Here is a 21,867-nt window from a genome sequence, read left to right as displayed (position 1 = left end):
AGAATCCGCCTGTACATAGAATGGAGTCTATGACATGTGCGGAGACACGCGCCTGCATCAATCCGCCGGCGGGTGCCAGCTGCGGAATGCACAAAGGGTTATCCTTCACCATTCCACAGTGTGCACGTACCCTTAGAGTGTATGAAGGAAGGGACACCCGAATCCAGCCCCCAGATGCCCCCCCCCATCTTAGTTAGTGGGAAGATCGTTTGGGACCTGATCTTCCCACTGCTGGATAAAGGTTACCACCTGTACGGGGATAACTTTTATACCAGCACCCCCTCTTCCGGTCCCTCACTGGCCGAGCTACTGTAGCTTGTGGCACGAACCGAAAATATCAGAAGCAATAATAGAGCCCTAATATTTAGCAGCCATGGAGCGGACCCAGCACTTCTGGATATGAAGGACCCCGTATCGCACCAGGGCAACATTTTCCAGGCGACGTCCCCGACACTGGAAAACAGGAGACCCCAGAAGAAGTGCAGAGTGTGGCGTAACAGGGGGATCAGGAAGGACACCATTTTCCAGTAAGACACCTGTCCTGATCACCCCGGCCTCTGCATACAGGATCGCTTCAAGGCGTACCACACGTCATTGGAGTTCTACATTTTCTAAATTCTGTCCCTTATTCCTATTTCAGGGGTCACGTTGATCCGGGGATTATTCTGATTGCCATTATGGAGTCAGGAAGGAATTTTTTCCCTGTGATGAGGCTACTGTCGTCTGCCTTACGAGGGATTTTGCCTTCCTCTGGATCAACACAGGTTGAATTTGATGGACACCTGTCATTTTCAACCTTATAAACTAATAATTGGCCTAATACCCCCAAATAAATTAGAATTGTCCCTTTTCCCCAGCTAAATAGGTATGGCCGCCATTCCCATTAGAGGATGCCATGTTGCATTTAAAAGCCTCTGTGCGGCCAGGACAGTAGAAACCCCCCACAAGTGACCCCATTCTGGAAACTACACCCCGTAAGGCATCTAACAAGGGGGGCACCCGAGATATGGGCCCCTGGTGACAGACACATTTGTGCAGTGAAAATGAAAAAAATTAGATTTTTTTATTTTCACAACACATATTCTACATATGTGCCAGTCACTAGTGGGGTCCATATGCTGACTGCACCCCTTGTAAGATTCCTTGTGGGGTGTAGTTTCCAGAATGGGGTCACTTGTGGGGGGTTTCTACTGTCCTGGCAGCACAGGAGCTTTGTAATTGCGACATGGCCTCCATCCTCCATTCCAGCCTCTAAATGGCGCTCTGTCCCTTTGGTGGCTTGCCCTGTGCCCATATAGCACATTATGTCCACATGTAGGGTATTTCCGTACTCAGGGGAAATTACCCTACACGTTTTGCGTTCATTTCCTTTTTTAACCCCTTGTGGAAATGGAAAAAATCAAGGCTAGACCAACATTTAGAGTAAAAAAAAAAAAAAAAAATTAATTTTTATACTAAATCATTGATCTTGTCTTGATTCTTTCATTTTAACAAGGGGTTAAAAGATAAAAAAAATACCCCACATGTGGACTTAAGGCGACATGCAGGTGCAGGGTAAGCCTCCAAAGGGAAGGAGCGCCATTTGGCTTTTGGAGGCTGGATTTGGCTGGAATGAATTTCGAGGGCCATGTTGCATTTAAAAGGCCCCTGTGTTGCCAAGACAGTTGCAATCCCCCACAAGTGACCCCATTCTGGAAACTACACCCCTCAGGGAATCTAACAAGGGGTGCAGTGAGAATATGGACCCCTTGATGACGGGCACATTTGTGCTGTGAAAGTGAAAAAATGAAAATTTTCCCTTTCACGTCACATTGTTCCACATTTGTGCCCGTCACCAGTGGGGTCCATTTGCTCACTGCACCCCTTGTTAGATTCCTCGAGGGGTGTAGTTTCCAGAATGGGGCCACTTGTGGGAGGTTTCCAGTGTTTTGGCAGCACGATCGCTTTGTAAATGCCACATGACCCTTGAAATCCATTCCAGTAAAATCCAGCTTGCAAAGGCCAATTGGCGCTCCTTCCCTTTGGAAGCTCGTGCTGCACCCGCTTGGCACTTTATGTCCACATGTGGGGTATTTCCGTACTCGGGAGAAACTACGCTACACGGTTTTGGGGTTTTTATTCCTTTTATCCCTTTGTGAAAATGAAAAATTGAAGGCTAAAACGTTTTAGTGTAAAAAATAAATTTTTCTTTTTTTCACGCCACATTGTTCTGAAAATCTGTGAAGCACCTGTGGGGTCCAAATGCTCACTGCACCCCTTGTTACATTCCTCGAGGGGTGTAGTTTTCTAAATGGTGTCCCTTTAGGGGTATTTTTTATGTTTTAGCACCCCAGAGCCTCTGCCAACCTGAAGTGGTACAGTCAAAAATGACCAAATATAACGGAGGCGTTGAAATTCACTAGGCGCTCCTTTATATCTGAGGCTTGTGGTTGCGTCAAATAGCGCAATAGGGCCACATATGGGGTATTTCTATAAACTGCAGAAACGGGGCAATCAATATTGGGGTGCATTTCTCTGGTAATAGGTTTATCATTATGAAAGATATTGGATTACATTAAAATCTCTGCACAGAAAATAAAAAATTTCAAATTTCTTACACACAGCTTTTATTTCTGTGACTCTCCTAAAGGGTTAAAAAAAACTTTGTGGATGTGCTTTTGCAGAGTTTGGGGGGGGGTGCAGTTTCTGAAATGGGGTGCTTTGTGGGGCTAACATACAGTCCCCTCAAAAACACTTTAAACCTGAACAGGTCCCTAAAAATATCTGATTTAGAAATATTACTGAAAATTTGGAAATTTGCTGCTAATGTTTTAAGCTTTCTTTTGTCTAAAAAAAAAAAAAGATAGCTTAATAAATGCCACCATCATAAAGTAGACATGTTGCTAATGCTATTTAATATATAATTTATGTGGCATAACCATTTTCTGTATAAGCAGAAAAGTTTCAAAGGCGGAAAAATGCAATTTTTCAAACTTTTTCATGTTATTTTGTTTTTTTTTCATAAAGATTCGTTATAAGTATCGACTCCAATTTACCAGAAATGTAATGTACAATATGTCACGAGAAAACAATCTCAGAATCAGCCGGATAGGTAAAAGCATTCCCAAGTTATTAATGAATAAAGTTCATAAACACAGGTCATATTGATAAAATTTGCCTCTGTCCTTAAGGGGTTAAATATGTAAATCAACAGTAGATGTGATATAAAGCAAGTTAGCAATTTACATTTTTTTTTTGTTATGGAGAACCTGTTTGACTTTTTTCTCAAAAAACAGAAAACAGTCAGAAAGCAGGAAGTTCTGTGTATCCCAGGCCATCTGAGCGCTCACAGAGAGAAGGCAGCCATGTGATTGATAGACATATTGAGCCGTGATTCTCTGTACTGGCCGGAATTCCTGGGTTTAGTCTGTTTATTTTCAACCAGCACATGTCAGAAAATCTGCCTACAGGAGACTGGACCTGGATTTCTGGTAAGTTCAGCTTTGTTTTAAAGCATGATAACCACAAAATAAATAAATAAATAATGAATGTAAATTGCAGACTTGCTTCATTTCACACCTACTGTTGACTTACATTTTGAAAGTTATAACGACAGTGACACTTTAAAGAAAAGTTAATAATGCACCTCATTTACACGATGTCACTTACTGATCTGCAATGGTCCCTCTACTCAATGTGACACCATCCACTCATCCTAATAATAAGAGTGAATGAGGCTGTGTTGTAGTTCCCTGTAAAGGGGAAGCAACACTCAATGAGTGCTGCTGTACTGTTTTTCCTGAGGATCTTTAGGGGTCTCAGCAGTTGGACCACCAGAATCAGCAAGTGCTGGGTTTGTCATCAATGGTGCTGCAGTGTAAACTCAATCCACCCTGGCTTATGATTATCAGTTTATTGCCTAGCATAACCTCTTCTTGGTGTGCTCTTAGTTCTGGTCACACAACAGCTAGTAAATGAAGTGGAGAAGTAACCCCTTCTACCTTCAGATGCCATCGATAATGACATACTATGATAATCGTCCACCAGCACATGGGAGCCTGTTCAGTCCAGTGCATTTTCACTAGCACAGTGTCATGGCAAAGGAAAGAGGAAGGAGGCAGTATGTGCTATACTCCGGCCAAATATTAAAGCATGACTCATTTAAATGTAATTTTTCAGAAATCAATAAATATCAATAGTACAAGCGATTTAAAAAAATAAAACTCTGTAATAGGTTTTATTTAGCATGTGTTTCCTTCTGTACTCCAAAAACTTTTTCTTTACCTCCTGCCCCACTTTAGAAGCAGGACTTCTGTGTCCATTATGCTCTATGGAGAGGGGAGGGATTAAGCGGAGTGAGCACAGAGGAGAGAAATATCATTCCTGCAATCTTCTCTCAGTAAGTTCCTAGATAAGCACTAACCTTTCTGACCTCCGAATTCAGCATTTTAGATGCCCAGACAGTGTACAAACAGCTGACCTTCATGTCTCCTCTTCCCACTCATCTCCCTCAGCCCCTCCCCCCTCCATAGCATATAATGGACACAGCAGAACCAGTTTTTACTCGCTTCTCTATAATGAAGACTGATTTGCCTGATAATGAATAGATAAGAAGTGAGGTGGGGGGAGCCTGGAAAACTGCTTTTTGAGTACAGAAATAAGCTTTTTTTCCTAATAAAACATATTACAGAGTTTGTGTTTTTTTTTAAATCACTTGTACTATTGATTTCTGCAAAAAAAAAAAAAAAAAACAAAAAAATACATGACAGTTACACTTTAAGCCCTATTGAGTACTACAGGAAAACGGCCCGCTATGGTCTGCCACCAAATAGGAGAATGAGAAATGGTTGTGCACCATGGAAGGGACTCTCAGGGGCTCAATGGCAGCAGTGACAGCACTGCAATTGCCTTGTCGCCACTCCTAATGGTTATCCTAAGTGAGGAGTGTGTACGAGACGCGACAAAGCCAAATTCTATCACAGGGATGTCATACTCAGGCCCTCCAGCTGTTGCAGAACTACAAGTCCCATCATGCCTGTACAGCCAAAGCTTTAGCTGTCAAGGCATGATGGGAATTGTAGGGCCTGAGTTTGACACGTCTGTTCTATCAGCTCTGCATCAGCTCTCTGTTCTATAAGCTCTCCACTGAGATTACACGCAATTCCAGGGACAATCGACAAGTCCTGGAGACTTGTGTGATCTCAGAGGGCGACACAGAAGCCTTAGAAAATATACTTACTAGCTCCTGAGGATCCAAGTAACCTTGACAACACACAGTATACAATATGGTAAGAGGACAGTACCAAAATACAAAAAATGCTTACTTTTTCATAATCAAACAGCAAGTATAGGAGATTAAAATACCCCCTTAAAGCGACTCTGTACCCACAATCTGCCCCCCCCCAAACCGCTTGTACCTTCGGATAGCTGCTTTTAATCCCAAGATCTGTCCTGGGGTCCGTTCGGCAGGTGATTCAGTTATTGTCCTAAAATACAACTTTTAAACTGGCAGCCCTGTGCCCAACGGCCGGGGCTTAGATTGTGTATGCATTAGGCTGGCACAACTTCTCTGTCCCTCCTCCCCACCATCCTCATCATTAGGAATGCTCCAGGCAGATTGTCTCCTATTCCCCAACTGTGTCAGCACGGCACATGGGCTGGATCGTTAGGCTACCTGTGCAATGTTCCGCATGGAGAAAATGTTCCTAATGATGAAGAGGGTGGGGAGGAAGGACGGAGGGGTGGTGCAAAGTTAGGGCACAGATACTCCCTTTGGGCACGGGGCTGCAAGTTTAAAAGTTGTTTTTTAGGTCAATAACTGCATCACCTGCCAGACAGACACCAGGACAGAACTTGTATCTTAAAAGATACCTTTACTTTTTAGTGTTATAGGGCTAAGCAGTTTAGCAGCAATTTTTTGAATTTCACATACGGTAACTGCAGCGACAGGGTACAGTAATGGGAGCGTAGATCAGATACAGCAACAGGATGAGTACTAGATACAGCAACAAGAGACTAAGATTAGGGTAGGAAGGGGTTAAATGTGTTCTAAAGTTACTATACTGTGCCAGGACTGCTGTTCTTTTCCGCATCTTAAAGGAGAAGTCCGGTGAAAATTGTATTGCTAACCAAAAAGTTATACAAACTACCACTATACACCTATCAGGCTCTATTCACACAGAATAAAACTGTCGGAATTCTGTTGCGGAATCCCGCCAGCCTGAGCGTCATGCTGGGAGTCTATGGGAGGCTTGCGCACCTCCTCTCTTCGCACTGAAAAACTGACATGTCCATTCTTCAGCATGGAGATAGGAGGTGCACAAGCCTCCCATAACTCTCAGTATGACACGGAGGATGGCGGTTTTACTCCGTGTGAACGGAGCCTTAAGGGAAATTCCTAAAGTGCTTTTTTCCGTGCAGCGACCCTGATGATAGGACTCAGCAACCGGCCTGGGACCTGTCACCATTTGCTGATGTCACTTAGATAAAAAATGTTGCCTCAACACATTTATGTACATAGGGTTTCGTTAATGAGCAGCAACCCCGGAGGTACATGCATGTGAATTTACATCAAGGAGTTCATACTCTAGACTGACACAGGAATTCAATGCAACAATGTGAAAAGTCCTTATTTTGTGCATATGATTGCAAAGAAAACAATGAGTTAAATAAAATATTTTAATTAACCAACTTAACAAGCAAATACATACTAAAAACAAACAATCTACATTAAAACGTAATACATAAAAATTGTTTAATCCAAGACAAGGTGCAGACTTTAGTTTTAAACAATATTTTACAGTCTGTGCAATGAGCTAAACTTAAAGGCTGTGCAGAATTAGGAAACCATGGATGCTTTGTTTCAAAAACATTGCCACACCTGTCTATGGTTTGTGTCTGGTATTGTAGCTCAGGTCCACCAAATACACTGTGTGGTCAGCATGGTGCTCTATGTTAATGAAAGGACCCATGTTTTTCTAATCGTGTACAGCCCTTTTTAAGAAGGAACGTTCTGCATATACTTCTGTTTAATAAATGCTGGGACTATAGGGGTGACCTTGCTGCACCAAATGGGTCAGTCCAACACTCTTCTGGTAGGTCCCAGCTCAGACTTCCATAAGTGAAAAACACTTGTAGCGCCTCAACAGAGGCATACAGAAGGGAAGGTTTCTTGCTGTATGGCTTTAAAAGTAATTTCTCTCTTACTCTAGATCTCTGTGAAAATTCCTATTTATCCTCTGGTGAAGACACCTGTGCAGAATGGAGATGCTGTTTCCCAAGCACAAGGGTTGTGTGACACAATAAGATCCTGACCAATCTCCAGCTTTAAACCAACTTTCAACTACACCGTAGGATCAAAAATCAGTAAAATCCAAGCAATTGTCACTGTGATTTAACTGTATAACAGGCTGATCCATGGGAGCTGCATCTATGGCTGTTTTATGATCAAAACAGGATTTAAAACCTGAAGTCATCTATAAAAGAACAATTTAAAAAAAAAAGCACAGTAAAAGCAATAGTAATAAATAGGAAGGTATGATACATGTACTATCATTCTTGAAGCACCAAGTCCCATTTGATACTGCTCTGCTGTGGCATTACATGTTTGGCAGACACTCAGATCCAGGCTAATTGAGATGTGGAGTAGGTCTGCTGACATCACGGAAGAAGGCGTGCGTTAGAGCAGCCTTTGCAGAGATCCTCTTGTTGGAATCATACTGGAGCATTTGCTGGAAAGATGATGTCAATAATGAATGAAACAGCGTACCCTACACACAATCATTGTAAAACTTCAACAGAACAATTAGCAGTTAAAGGAGAAGTCCGACCACTAGTAAAAAAATGTCAAATTCCAGGGGCAGGGGGAAACTAACAAACCATCCAGACTCACCACTCTAGTGCTGGATCGCCACTCCAGGACTCCCAGTCAGGCTCTGGGATCTCATGCAGTGCCAACATCGCAAGTCGGTTGATGGACAGCCCACTAAGCCTGTCAGTGACTGGGGCAGGAAGACACTCTAATCACTGATTGGCTGAGTGGGCTGTCCATCAGCCAAGACGGGCATTTTCATTCTGGTGGGGGTCCTGGGCTGAGATGCTTCATTGCTATGTTCTCCCCTGCCGTCTGTCAAATATTGAACATGCCCGTACTTCTCCTTTATGTCATATTTAGAGTTTAGAATCACTAAGAAATCATTGTGAGGTCAAAGAGGTCATTGTGTAACTATTAACCGCACAGTGCATAGCAGATCTGTCACAAGCCAGTTTACTGAGTATTGTCAGTCTCTACTTGGCTAAGTATCCAATCATACCATCTGATGTACAGTACTGTTCACAGGTTTGGTGCACAACGTCACATGATGTATCCATTCTGAGTTTTAAGCTGAACATTTTAAAAGAAGTCAGTTGAATTTTTTTTTAATAAAAGGTATTGTATTGCCCCCTAAAAGTAATACAAATTACCAATATACACTTATTATGGGAGTGCTTTTTTCCCTGCACTTACTACTGCATCAAGGCTTCACTTCCTGGATAACATGGTGATGTCACAACCCGACTCCCATAGCTGTGCGGGCTGTGGCTGCTGGAGAGGATGATGGCAGAGGGATGCTGAGTTTCCCTCCAGTGCCCGGTGTCCCTCAGTGTCCCTCCAGTTCTCTGTGTCCCTCAGTGTCCTCCTGCCATCTTCCTCTCCAGCAGCCACAGCCCACACAGCTATGGGAGTCGGGTCGTGACATCACCATGTTATCCAGGAAGTGAAGCCTTGATGCAGTAGTAAGTGCAGGGAAAAAAGCACTTTATAAGCATTTCCCGTAATAAGTGTATATTGGTGATTTGTATATCTTTTGGGGGGCAATACAATACTTAACAACAAACATTTTCGCCGGACTTATCGGCTCTTCTGTGAGGTGTGTCTAGCCGCAGCCAAGATGCTATAAGTAATTACTGTGTCCTACCCTCAAGTTGAAAACTAAGGCAGATTAAGATAAAAACAGTACATACATGAATAAATGAATGGACATACACTAATGTCAACTACATAGCTGAAACAAAAGGATTACCCCCTACACCTTCTGTTGTCCCCTTCTTGTATCTTGGTTTGACTTAGTTTTTCACTAGTATCCCTCTGTTAGGGTTATGTCCTGTTCCATTTTTTTGGCTACTAGGATTAACATAGCAGTTACTCCTTTTAGTTTCTCTGACATTAGGTTATTGGTTCTATTTCCTTACATCCAGTATTAAAAAGGGTACCTATCATTATGCGTTTCTTACCCCCAGAGTATCATGTGGAGAGACACAGCTCACATCAGAAAATTGGGTTGACGCGGAAACATCCCACACAAAATCCATGCACAGAACTCACAGGGTGTATGATGTTTCTTCAGTGACCGGAGGTGTTAGCTGTGTCTCTCCACATTGAAATGAGTGGAGTTGAGGTAGGAAGAGACAGGGTTTAACACTTTAATGATCAAGTCATTTAGTCGCTTTAAACAACCAAAAAATATTTAAAAAAAAAAAAAAAAAAAAAGTATATATTTTTTACCTAGATGTGCATCAATGTGCATACTAGAACAAGCAGAAGTAATATCGAAATAAACAAATTGTAATCTTCTTAAGTGAACTAAACCAAAAACACAAACTTTGACAATATCTCACGTGAGATACTTACAGCTAAAAGGTCTCTGCCATCGTCATCCAGTGGTGGTACCACCTTACTGAACTCTTGCCGAGCCCACTTTGGGAATGTGGATTTGTAGTCTGGCATAGAAGTAACTCCTGGCCATGTAGTCTCATCAGGAGTTCCCAGAGTTCGGAAAATACGGAATAGCTGATCAATCTCCGAGTCCCCTGGGAACAGGGCCCTTCGTGTTATCTAGGATAAAAAAAAAAAAAAAAATTGTGAAATTTAATTATGGCCACACATGGTGGAAAGGCTGTGGGAAATCATGCAAATTTTGGTAGACTTGCTGCTGTGTACCAAAGCAGGAACTTGTGTTTCTCCTTAAACTAGCTCCTCCTGGACAGTATGGAGGGAGAACACATACAATACTGTATGCATCACCACTTAATATCGTTCAGAGGCAGGGAGTTCAGGGCTGTATAGATGATGGTGCATCCTCTGCTGGAAAAGTAATCAAACATGAGCAGCTCCACCATAGTACCAGCACTGGAGAGGCAAAGGTTTCACGGCACAGCATCCAAATAATTCTATGAAAAACATATCTATATCACTGTACAGTGCTCTGTAGAGAAATAGTTTGATAGATATAGAATGCATCAGAATACCAAGCATGAACTACCTGCACAGGCATACAGCCTCTTTACACACAGATATACTTATGTGCATAAACCTTAGGCATATAGACCCTTAACAAATACAATGTACAAACCAGCAAACTGGTTATTCCTTCATCCTATCAGTCTCACACACTGCCTAGTAAAACTAGACACAGATCACACGATATTGCATTATATTTCCAAGTTCAGAGAAAGCTGCATCACAACATTGTGCCTCAAGGAACAAATTCTTTTATCAGCAGAGCCTAGTTATTCACAATCATTAAAGCCATCCATACCCTTAGGGAAAGGAAGCAGGGGGTTATGACTATAGTGTAAGAGCCACATTCAAGTCACACCATGAGGAACATACAAAAGCCCTTTTTCTGTATAAGATCTGTATCTCAGATGACTGAACAACCTTCTAATCACCAACACCGATTTTAATGTTATCAGTTATGCCTGGGTAAAGAGCATCAATCACTCTATGAAAATTATGCCCAAGGTGCATTGCTGAAATCATACAAACACAGAACTCTTGTAAAGAGAAGGCCATTGCAGCCTAGCCACCGGGGCTTTGTCTGCATGTGCTACAGGATGCTGTATAAACGGAATGTAAACTGTTTATGAACACAGTCCACAGACGCATTTCCTGTGTAGAAGATGAGCAGAAAAAAAAGAAGAAAAAAAAAAAAAAAATTCCAAGACCCTGGTGATCTGTAACATTTTAGAACTTGATGGCTTGTTCCTTTTCTTTTGCTGCCTACCTCACAGCTTTTCTATAATATGGATAAACTAATCTCAAAGAAAACAATGCATCCACCACAAATCCTGTGGATAGTTCATCAGTAGTGAGCAGCGAACTTGCCAAACCTGAACACTCAGCATTAGAATCCTAGTGGCTGGAATAGTTGGATGATGGGCTGTATCCAAGTTTTCCTAATAGCCTTAGAGCCGCATCCAACTTCTTCAGCCACCGGGAGTCAAATGCCGAGTGTTCAGGTTCGGCAAACTCGCTGGTCACTACTGATGAGCTATCCACAGGATTGTAACTGATTAGTGTGGGTGCAGGGTGTCTGCACCCTGCCATTCAGCTGTTCAGTGCCCGCACTACACAGTGAACAGCGTCAGAAGCAATTTGTCTCAGTTTACTGTTTAGTTGTGGCGATGGGTAACAGCAGCTCAGCTCCTGGTCAAATGAACAGGTAACCACCACTATACAGTGAACACACACCCTCTTCACTGTGTAGTGAGGGCGTCAAACAGCTCAATGGCAAGAGTGTAGGCATGATGAGCTATCCTGCGAACAGCTCAGCCCATTTTTCCTGGAAAACCCCTTTAGGCTTCTCTATGAAAAAGCACCCTGCATGTACTGAGGAGGGGCTTGTAACCACTGTCTACGGAGGGAAAATCTTTTCTTTCGGATAGATCTCAGTCTCAAGTCATGTTTTAAAACTCCCTGTTGGAGTAAGACAATGACTTTAAGGGAAAGCAACCTTAAAAAGTTTGTTTGAGAGCTTTTCCTCTTAGATTTAATAAAGTGGCAAATTTCAGAGCATGTGTCACATGAATGAAAAGATTTAACACATGTTAACATGACATACCATTTCCGCAAAGATGCAGCCGAGGCTCCAAATGTCCACAGCCGTGGAGTAGTACTTACACCCAAGAAGAATTTCTGGAGCTCTGTACCACAGTGTGACCACCTAGAGAGGAGGGAGGAGAGGAGGGAGAAAAACAAAAACATGACTGAAGCATTTGACAGGCTGCAACATACAAAATACATCTATTCTTTTTGTGATCTAGAACAAAAAAAAGGACTTAACTTACCTCATGTGTATAGGTCCTAACTGGCACACCAAATGCTCGAGCCAGCCCAAAGTCTGCCAGCTTGATCGCTCCATCAGAGTTAATAAGCAAGTTCTGTGGCTTCAAGTCACGATGCAAGACACGATGTGAGTGGCAGAAGGCCAGACCTTGCAAGAGCTGGAACATGTAACTCTGAAAAGGTAACAAAATATATAGAGATTTAGTTCTCATGCAGAGCTGAAAAGAAATCTAACCTAATTTCAATAGTTACAAGGGCCAATGTGACTGACAATGGTGGAACTGAATGGCCACAAAAATGATCAAGAATGACCAGTCAGGAATAGATTTGAAATGAGGATAACGCTCAGTATTACACTCACTTTAACAAGAGCAAGTGGGATCCCTGTAATATTGGAGCTGTCCATAAACTTCTTCAGATCCTGGTTAAGAAACTCAAAGACCAAGTATAGCTTGTTCTCAGTGTGAATGACATCCAGTAGCCTGGTGAAAGCAGATAGGTATAAACGACAGTATAAAATGAACAAACAGAGAAATGCTCTGAAATCCACAGATCTACTGACTTGACTATATTGGGATGGTTAAGTTCCTTAAGGAGTGAGATTTCTCGGATGGCTGTGCTTGGTACTCCTTCTGTCTCCCTAGGAGAGAAAATATGAGAATTGAGTATTTTCCTCCAATAGCATTTTTCTGCATTAAAAAGGTACTTAAAGAAGAAAATGTGGTGAGCCATTAATATTAGTTCATATATAAGGAATCCTGGATGATCGGTAACGTGGCATCCAATAAAGCATGCTAGTTTATTTTTCTGCTGAATTTATACAGGATCCAACTGAAAAACAAAACAATGCACCCATATGACACAGGAAGCCAATGAAAGTAAGATTACTACTATTGTGATCATTAAAGAGGTTATCTGGACACCAAAGAATAGTCCAAAGATTTCTGCACCACAGGGAACTATTTAAAGCTCTTCATCTAAACTACTCAATAATATAGAAAACACACTTAGTTGGTTCTTTGCTGCTGATAACCCCAATGTGTATGAGCAGCTGCAGATGTCTTTTTGTCACATTCTTACAGCCTGTTCACATTGTCATAGACATTTTCCATCTCTTCAATTTGCTGACTCTGTACAAAAAAAGAAAATGAAAGGATGCAAAAAAAGAAAATGAAAGAAAGGATGCACAGAAAAGTAATGTGGTGTTTGAAAACCACATGGAATTTGCAGCAAGGTGTTGAAATCCCTATTGAAGGCAGTGTTAATTCAGCATAGATTTAACTTTGTGAACCTGCCCATACTGAGCTATACCTTTAGAAAGCTATCGTCACATCAGATATACAAGAATTCTTCTATACTACCTTTTGGATTGATAGAAAAAAAAAAAAAAAAAAAACAAAAAACATATGCACAGAAAAATTCTTGCACCAAAAGAGTCATGGTGTAAGCATCCCTGTATTGTGACATGTGTCGCATGTCCACTCCTGCAGGTACATTTCAGACTACATTAGAAAGAACCAGCAAAACCCCATTAACAATACATGAAGAAATTAGCATGCCGTGTAATGGGAAGAGCATTAGCCAACATATAAACACATAAAAGGCTTGTAGTAGTGGAGGAAGGAAACCAGGACAAAGAGCTCTGAGGAGTCGGAGATGTCCCACGCTGGGAGGGACCTCTGTTTGCTAGCAAGTGAATTACTAGGTCTGCTAGTGGAACATCTGTCCATGAAGAGCATACTATACAATATAATGTTTTTGTAAATCAGTCTTTATTATTTTGTATATTTTATACATTCTTGTGCAACAATAAGAAAATCAAAAAAAGATTTGAAAATGATTTTGAAGTTAAATCAAAATCGGCGCTTTATTATGGTATCACTGGTTACCATATAGTTTCTCAAGGGTAACCCCACCTGAGATTGTAGCTTCCAGTTATTAGTTATCTTATTAGCAACTGGTCATTTGGTTAACTAAGAGTTGCATAGGATTCCTGCAACTTTCCCATAAGGTGCTGTTTAGCAAAAATAATCCAGTATTCTGTACTGCCAAAATATGTGCAATAACATTGCTCCTCCTCCCATTTTATGCAATAGAATCAAAGTCTTACAATTATATCTTTTACATAGGGTATGTGAGTTTTCCTTTAAGGGAATGACACGCTGGTCTTAAATTAAGCCCCGCAATCCTGGGTACAGGTTTCGCAACTCCGTTCCATTGAAGTGAATGGAGCTTAATAACAAACCACAGCTGAACTGGAGACAAGAGTGGTGCTGTCTCTGGAAGGAAGTGACCATGTTTTTCTAATGCTGGATAACCCCTTTAATGATGATAACAAAAAACAACGAAAGTAAATTGCAAACTCGCTTTAAGGCTCTATTCCACGGAACGATTATTCGGCCGATAATCGTCCTGTGGAATAGGAGGCAATGATCAGCCGAAATCGTTCATGGCGGCTGATCGTTGAAGTCGTTTGTCTTTCAACATGTTGAAAGACAAACGATTTATATAGCAGCAATCTGCTGCTGCCGCTCTGTGGAATAGGGGCGGCGGCAGCAGACCACTGCTACATCCCATGGGGTGCCCGGACCATCAGCGATCCCCCGGGCAGACCCCGCAGCTTTTCCCAGCCCCTCCCGCACTCACCGGCTTGCTGTAGCCGCGTGGAATATCGGCGGCAGCGAGCGAGGAGCAAATGAGCGATGACAGAGTCGGGCCGTGTAATACGGCCTTTATTTCACATCTACTGTTGATTTACCTTTTGAAAGTTATTACAAAAGTGACACAATCTAGGATTTCTTGCCAATCATCAGATAGGTTTCCCACACCTACCTCCCCTTTGTGTCTTATGGAAAGAGGAGATGGTTATAGAGCGCTTTGGCCGAGTCTCCTTGCAGTACAAATCGCAGTGTGTCATGAGATGCTAGCAGTATGAGTGTTTGTTTTTCTTGAACGATAGTTTTGCTTAGTGTTGTTTCCACTAGATAGAGATACTTGCTGCATATAGGATATACTCAGCTAAATGCTGTTTTATATCTGTCACTGTAGCTGCTTATTCCCAACGGGGCTACAGAGAAGCACACTCTCAATATGACACCTTGTCCACTGGGTGCCTGCATACCAAATTCACAGCGGATTTCATGCTGCGAGTTTGCAGCAAAATCCACTGCGAATCCATGTAGTGTGAAGTTCTAAAGAGTTACGTACCCGCAGTGGATTGGCTGATGGGGACCGACTGGAGGCGGGAGCCTGACACGCAGCCGCAGCAATGAGCAGGTAATGTATGGGTAGTGACAATCCCATACCGTACAGGGACCTCGCTTGGCACACAGCTCTCCAGGCAAGCCCCGCCCGGATTTCATTGGTTGCTCCACTCAAGGCTTCCTAGCAGCTAAAAATCAGACCCTGCCGGACCCCCGACCCTAATCCGAACGTTTAGTCTTAGGGTCCTATTCCACGGGCCGAGGAGGGCCCAATCAACGATGTAAACGAGCGGCCATCTGCTAGATCGCCGCTCGTTTACTGGGCCTATTCCACGGCCCGATGATCGTTGAGCAAGGGCTGAAGGGACATTGTTACCGATGTCCTTGCAGCATACATTACCTGTCCAGGCTTCTTCATCCCTGGGTCCCGCGCACTCTATCTTCAGAATGGCCGGTCCCGGCCTGTGATTGGCTGAGCGCTCAGTCAGCTGACCGGCCATTCTGAAGATAGAGCGCACGGGACTCGGGGATGAAGACAGCGCGGAGAAGAAGCCTGGACAGGTAATGTATGATGCTCCTTCTTCTGAAATCGGTCGCCCACTGTGCACCGCTATTCAACCGTATCGATGCACGGTGGGGGAACGATGATTTTAGGTCTGGCCCTGAATGAACAATCAGCCGATGACACGATCATCAGCTGATCGTTTTCTCTATTTCACCGAACGATAACCGGCCCGATTCGGACGATTATAGTTACTGTGGAATAGGGCCCTTAGAGTTAGGGGTTGACTTAGGGTTACTACCAACATATTACTTAACTATCCCCTGCCCACACAACAACCCTAACCCTCGGGTTGGTGCTAATCAGGACGGTTAGGGTTAAGGTTGAGGCTGTGAGGAGGATTAGAACATGACAAATCAGTGGGATGTAACCCTAATCCGTCTCCTAACCCTAAAACTAAACTTTCGGATTAGGGTCGGGGGTCCGGCAGGGTCTGATTTTGGCTGCTAGTAAGCCTGGAGTGGAGCAGCCAATGAAATCCGGCCGGGGTGGGGCTTGCCTGGAGAGCTGTGAGCACACCCTCAGTGAGGTCCCTGTATGTTATGGGATTTAGTTACTACCGTAATGTATGCTCCAGACCGCGTGCGGATAAAGGAGACTGGATTACATACTCGCAGCGGAATGAAAATACTACTGTGGGTATCTAACCCCATTGAACTTCACACTACATGGATTCACAGCGGATTTTGCTGCAAACTCGGTGTGTGAAATCCGCTGTGAATCCAGTACGTTTGAAGGCACCCTAAAAGATGAACATCTACCCAGGAAAGGCAGTTTTAAATCATCTCATGACAGCAAAACAAAACCCCAAACATTGCTTCTTTAGCCTATATAATCCACAACTAAGTGCGCTGCACCCGGATACAGGATACTGATTTTTCATCATGCCCGACCCATCTCCAACTACATCATCTGTTGGTAGACAGTCGGGAGAGCCCCATACACCTTATACCAACATCAACTCGCTGTGAGCTGCAGATATGGCAAAAGTATTAAGTGTAGGGGGACCTTTAGTTATGCCCCATACTGTGGATAGAGCATAACTTGTCCAGATGAGAATACCCCTGTAATCCAGGATGCCTACAACCACATGTTCCTGCCAGAGCCTTGGGCCAGGTTCACACGCTGCATAAATCAACAGAAATGGTGTTACCATCTGTAAGAAAATAAGATTCTAACAAATACCACTTGCTTACAGCATTAAACATCTTCAGTACCCACCCTCTGCAGATTTTCAAAGTAGATGATATTTATTGCACCACAAGCTGGTTTGGTTTGAGTTTATACTACAAGGGGAGGATCTATCAAGCAGTCTTACTGTAGGAATGCTCTTTGTTGCTCATAGCAAGCAATACAGCTCGGCTTTGCTTGAAAGCAGAGCTGTGACTGGTTACTATGAGAAACAGAACATCCCTCTACTTAATAAACCTCCGCTGTGTGAACTTGGCCTAACCCTGGGGTCAACTCAATTTTCAAACATTTTGCATAGATGGAAAATGTATACCTAATGGTCCTTTTAGACAGAGCGATAATTCGCCCCATCGCACAATTAACGATTTTGAATGAACAATGTTGTTTTTATAACGATCAGCGTTTAGACGGAATGATACATCGTACGGAAAAATCGTTTTGCGATCGCTTAAGCCTATCTCACACATAGGTCAAATCGTTGAAAATGTTTACACAGAACGATCTGCAATTTTTTGGTGAAAGATCAACGAAGATTTGAGAACATGTTGAAGGATCAAAATGAACGATTTCTCGCTTCATCGTTCGCTGTGTTTACACGGAACGATGATCTCTCAAATGCCATCGTTATCGTGCAAATTCGAACGATAATCGTTCCGTCTAAAAGCACCATTACACAGTAGACAAACATACAAGTCTATGTGGTTGCACTTTATACTTTATAGCTCAAGTCTATTTACAGCAGTCTTCTAAGTAGTAAAGGGTACCTGTCACTACGGCCGCTGCCAGATCAGTGGTTAATTCCTCCCCTAATCCGGAAGATCTGGTATCTACGGCAACAAACCACATGGTGATGGAAATGTACATGACCCTCCAATGGATCAGAATAGAGGTTGCACACATTTCCATCACCGCATCTAACCGTCTAAAAGTGTTAGCAGTTTGGAACAATATACACTTATTACGGGAATAGCATATCACTAAGAAATATTAGAGGTCATTGTGTAACTATTAACCTCACAGTGCGTAACAGATCTGTCACAAGCCAGTTTACTGAGTATTGTCAGTCTCTACTTGGCTGAGTATCCAATCATACCATCTGATGTATAGTACTGTTCACAGGTTTAAGAATTGCATTGCCTCCCGTATTACACTTATTACGGGAAATGCTTATAAAGTGCTTTTTTCCCTGCACTTACTACTGCATCAAGGCTTCACTTCCTGGATAAAATGGTGATGTCACGACCCGACTCCCAGAGCTGTGCGGGCTGTGGCGAGGATGATGGCAGGGGGACACTGAGGGACACAGGGCACTGGAGGACACTGAGCATCCCTCTGCCATCATCCTCTCCAGCAAGCCACAGCCGCACAGCTCTGGGAGTCGGGTCGTGACATCACCATTCTATCCAGGAAGTGAAGCCTTGATGCAGTAGTAAGTGCAGGGAAAAAAAAAAACACTTTAAAAGCATTTCCCGTGATAAGTATATATTGGTAATTTGTATTACTTTTGGGGGGCAATACAATACTTTAGGAAAAATTTTCGCCGGACTTCTCCAAATAAGGGTCCATTCACACGTACAGGATCTGCAGCAGATTTGATGTTGTAGAGTTTATGCTGCGTTTGATCGCCTAGATATATTGACATCTGCAGCATTCCCGCACCGTATGCTAATAACTGCTATGAAGGCATCTGGGTGGTCCATGGCAGCAGAGTAGTCACAGCTGGTGTGAGATTTCCTCTGTAATGACACCTCTCTGGGGGTCACAGAGGGACCATCCTGTAATCTTCCCTGGACACTGACGTTATTGCTACATGGAACAGTGCACAAGGTTTGGACAATCGATGCACTGAGCATGTTCGGCCCAGTGGTGACATCAGCGTCCAGAGAAGATCACAGAGCGGCCCATCTGTGACACTGCAAGCAGACAGCGGGATTGAAAAGCCGATCATTTAGTTTCCTACGAAGCCCACTTCACTCATCTCTAATCACTAGTAGACCTAGGACTAGTCTATTGCTGGGTTTACACAGAACGATTATTCGAATTTTCGCAATAAATCGCATTTGAGCGATAATCATTCCGTGTAAACACAGCAAACAATCAAGCGACGAGCGAGAAATCGTTCATTTTGATCTTTTAAAATGTTCTCAATTTGTTGTTCATCGTTCACTCATAATTCGCAGATCGCTTCATGTAAACACTCTTTCAAAGATTCACCCGTTGTGAAAGATGGGCTTAGGCAATCTTAAAATAGCAATAACTATTTTTCTTACGAATTTTCTAATGATTTATTCGTCTAAACACTAAAAACCAAATCGTTGCTTCAAAATTGTTTAACGAATCGATTGGGCGAATTATTGATTCATGTAAACGCAGAATATGGGGGAGATTTATCAAACCTGGTGTAAAGTGAAACTGGCTCAGGTGCCCCTAGCAACCAATCAGATTCCACCTTTCATTCCTCACAGACTCTTTGGAAAATGAAAGGTGGAATCTGATTGGTTGCTAGGGGCAACTGAGCCAGTTTCACTTTACACCATGTTTGATAAATCTCCCCCTATATTCATACACCCGTAGTACAGCCGGACGACCACAGCCCACACTACAAATGTGCATCTGTAGTGCTCTGTGCCTCATGGACCACTACATTGCCGCTTCATTACCATAGCGATCCGAGCGGCATTGATCGCGGCGCCATACACACATATGGACATGTGAACGGGGCCATTGAATACCATTGCTCCTATGTTCTGTCCACAATGCCGACAGGACAATGGATGTGTGAATGTAGCCTAAAGCCAGCCCGATCTTCACAAGTTTATCTTACAACATGTTGAAAGAGATTGAAAGACAACGATCAGTCAATATCGTGCATGATGGCTGATCATTGCCTTTTATTACACAAAGTGGTTATTGGCCATAATGGCCGATAATCGTTTCAAGTAATAGGGCCTTAAGTTAAAGGGGTGTTCTTGTTTCACAACATTATCCCCTGGAAAGCTGATCGGTGGCAGTCTGCTGGGACCCCCCTAATCCTGAGAATGGAGGGAAGCTGCACAGCAGGTCACCCGGGGGGCCCAGAGAATGCATGGCACTGTGCTCTCTGCTCATACTGGAGAGCTATTTCCCTTCATTCTACAGAGCAGCGGTGGTCCCAGCAGTCAGAGCCCACCCATCAGCCATCCATAGCGGCAGGGGATAACTATACCAAAGCCCATTATAGTGCATAGGCCCACCACAGTATAGGGGGCACACCTCTACTGACCTATCCTGGGTTCTATACTGCACCCAATAATGCAGAGAAACAACAAGATGCTGAAAAATGCAACGCCTCCTCTTCTACCCTGTGTGAACTGGCCCAAGTAGCCAGCGAGTGGCTGCACATAAACCCCAGCCCCCGCACATCAGCCCCCTGCCCCCAGGCACATCAGCCCCCTGCCCCCAGGCACATCAGCCCCCTGCCCCCAGGCACATCAGCCCCCTGCCCCCAGGCACATCAGCCCCCAGCACATCAGCCCCCAGCACATCAGCCCCCAGCACATCAGCCCCCTGCCCCCAGCACATCAGCCCCCTGCCCCCAGCACATCAGCCCCCTGCCCCCAGCACATCAGCCCCCTGCCCCCAGCACATCAGCCCCCTGCCCCCAGCACATCAGCCCCCTGCCCCCAGCACATCAGCCCCCTGCCCCCAGCACATCAGCCCCCTGCCCATCAGCCCCCTGCCCCCAGCACATCAGCCCCCTGCCCCCAGCACATCAGCCCCCAGGCACATCAGCCCCCTGCCCCCAGCACATCAGCCCCCTGCCCATCAGCCCCCTGCCCCCAGCACATCAGCCCCCTGCCCCCAGCACATCAGCCCCCTGCCCCCAGCACATCAGCCCCCAGGCACATCAGCCCCCTGCCCCCAGCACATCAGCCCCCTGCCCCCAGCACATCAGCCCCCTGCCCCCAGCACATCAGCCCCTGGTCCGTCAGGATCGCACACCTGTGGCTGAGGGGAGGCAGCCGCTCTCAGGATGCCGCTACTACTAGTCCGCCGACACCAGCTCCCCACACGTCCCCGCACTTACGTGTCCAGGCGGATCTTCTTCAGCGCCACCACCTCCCCGGTCTCCCGGTTCCGAGCTTTGTACACGACCCCGTACGTGCCCTCCCCGATTTTCTCCACCTTCTGGAAGTTATCCATGGTAATTGAGGCGAAGGTCAGTACAACGGGATCCGGTGCTGGCCTTGTGATCGGGGAACCTCGGCTGGAATCGGTAACGGGACACTTCCGGAATCCCTACAATGCGGACCCCCGAAAACTTCCCGCCACCAGCCAGCCACGCCCCGGCAACTTGTGATTGGTGGAACAGGAAAACCTTTGGTGACGTCACGCGGGGAAATGGCGCCACCGCCTGTCCGCATAGGATCCCGCCAACGTGTGAGGAAAGGGATTGTTTACAGAGACTCGGTGACGACACGGAGACATTCCCGTATACATAGTAACCTCTGTATGAAGAGACACCTTACACAACACGCATCGCTCATGTTCTCTTATAGTTTAGTTTCTAACATGAGGTGAACATAGAGACTCAATGACATAGAAACTATAGAGTAACCGCCCCATCCTGTGATTCTCCAGCTGTTACTATACTACAACAACCAGCATGCCCTGACAGCCACAACCCCAACCTGTGGCAAAACTACAACTCCCACAATGGATGCCAACCTGCAGCTGTCAGGGTCTACTGGGAGTTGTGGCTTTGCAATAGCTAAAAAAGCCATAGGTTAGTGCAGTGCTTCTCAATTTCAGGCCTCACCAACAGGCCATGTTTTGAGGATATCCCA

The 21,867-nt window shown here is 44.3% G+C and overlaps 2 protein-coding genes across 9 annotated transcripts in view; one reads left to right on the top strand and one right to left on the bottom strand.

The window, feature by feature from the left end:
- Positions 1-6,643: 6,643 nt before the first annotated feature.
- On the bottom strand, positions 6,644-21,437 carry CDK2 (cyclin dependent kinase 2). Its single transcript, XM_069970499.1, has 7 exons — positions 21,108-21,437; positions 12,648-12,725; positions 12,447-12,567; positions 12,088-12,258; positions 11,862-11,963; positions 9,650-9,853; positions 6,644-7,709 (listed from the first exon to the last, which is right to left on the bottom strand). The coding sequence occupies exons 1-7, from the start codon at positions 21,221-21,223 to the stop codon at positions 7,608-7,610; spliced, it is 894 nt and encodes a 297-aa protein (XP_069826600.1). The 5' UTR covers positions 21,224-21,437; the 3' UTR covers positions 6,644-7,607.
- The window catches only part of PMEL (premelanosome protein), a 21,641-nt gene continuing 21,175 nt past the window's right edge, over positions 21,402-21,867 (top strand). For 3 of the 8 annotated variants that reach the window (XM_069970498.1, XM_069970496.1, XM_069970495.1), the window contains exon 1: positions 21,402-21,530. The gene's annotated coding sequence lies outside the window, so the exon portion shown is untranslated. Of the gene's footprint in view, positions 21,598-21,867 lie in introns of all 8 variants that reach the window. The other 5 variants (XM_069970491.1, XM_069970494.1, XM_069970490.1 and 2 more) reach the window with 3 other exon arrangements.

The sequence above is a fragment of the Dendropsophus ebraccatus genome, chromosome 5 (genome assembly GCF_027789765.1).
Source record: "Dendropsophus ebraccatus isolate aDenEbr1 chromosome 5, aDenEbr1.pat, whole genome shotgun sequence".
Taxonomy (NCBI): Eukaryota; Metazoa; Chordata; class Amphibia; order Anura; family Hylidae; genus Dendropsophus; species Dendropsophus ebraccatus.
The sequence above is the reverse complement of the archived record's forward strand: the minus strand, read 5'-3'. Positions and strand labels throughout refer to the sequence as shown.

Coding starts and splice junctions, on each gene's coding strand:
- CDK2 (XM_069970499.1), bottom strand. CDS start 21,223: ATGGATAACTTCCAGAAGGTGGAGAAAATCGGGGAGGGCACGTACGGG. Junction 12,568..12,647: donor AACCATCCCAATATAGTCAA/GTCAGTAGATCT, acceptor TGCTTTCACCAG/GCTACTGGATGTCATTCACA. Junction 12,259..12,446: donor TCCCACTTGCTCTTGTTAAA/GTGAGTGTAATA, acceptor TTACCTTTTCAG/AGTTACATGTTCCAGCTCTT.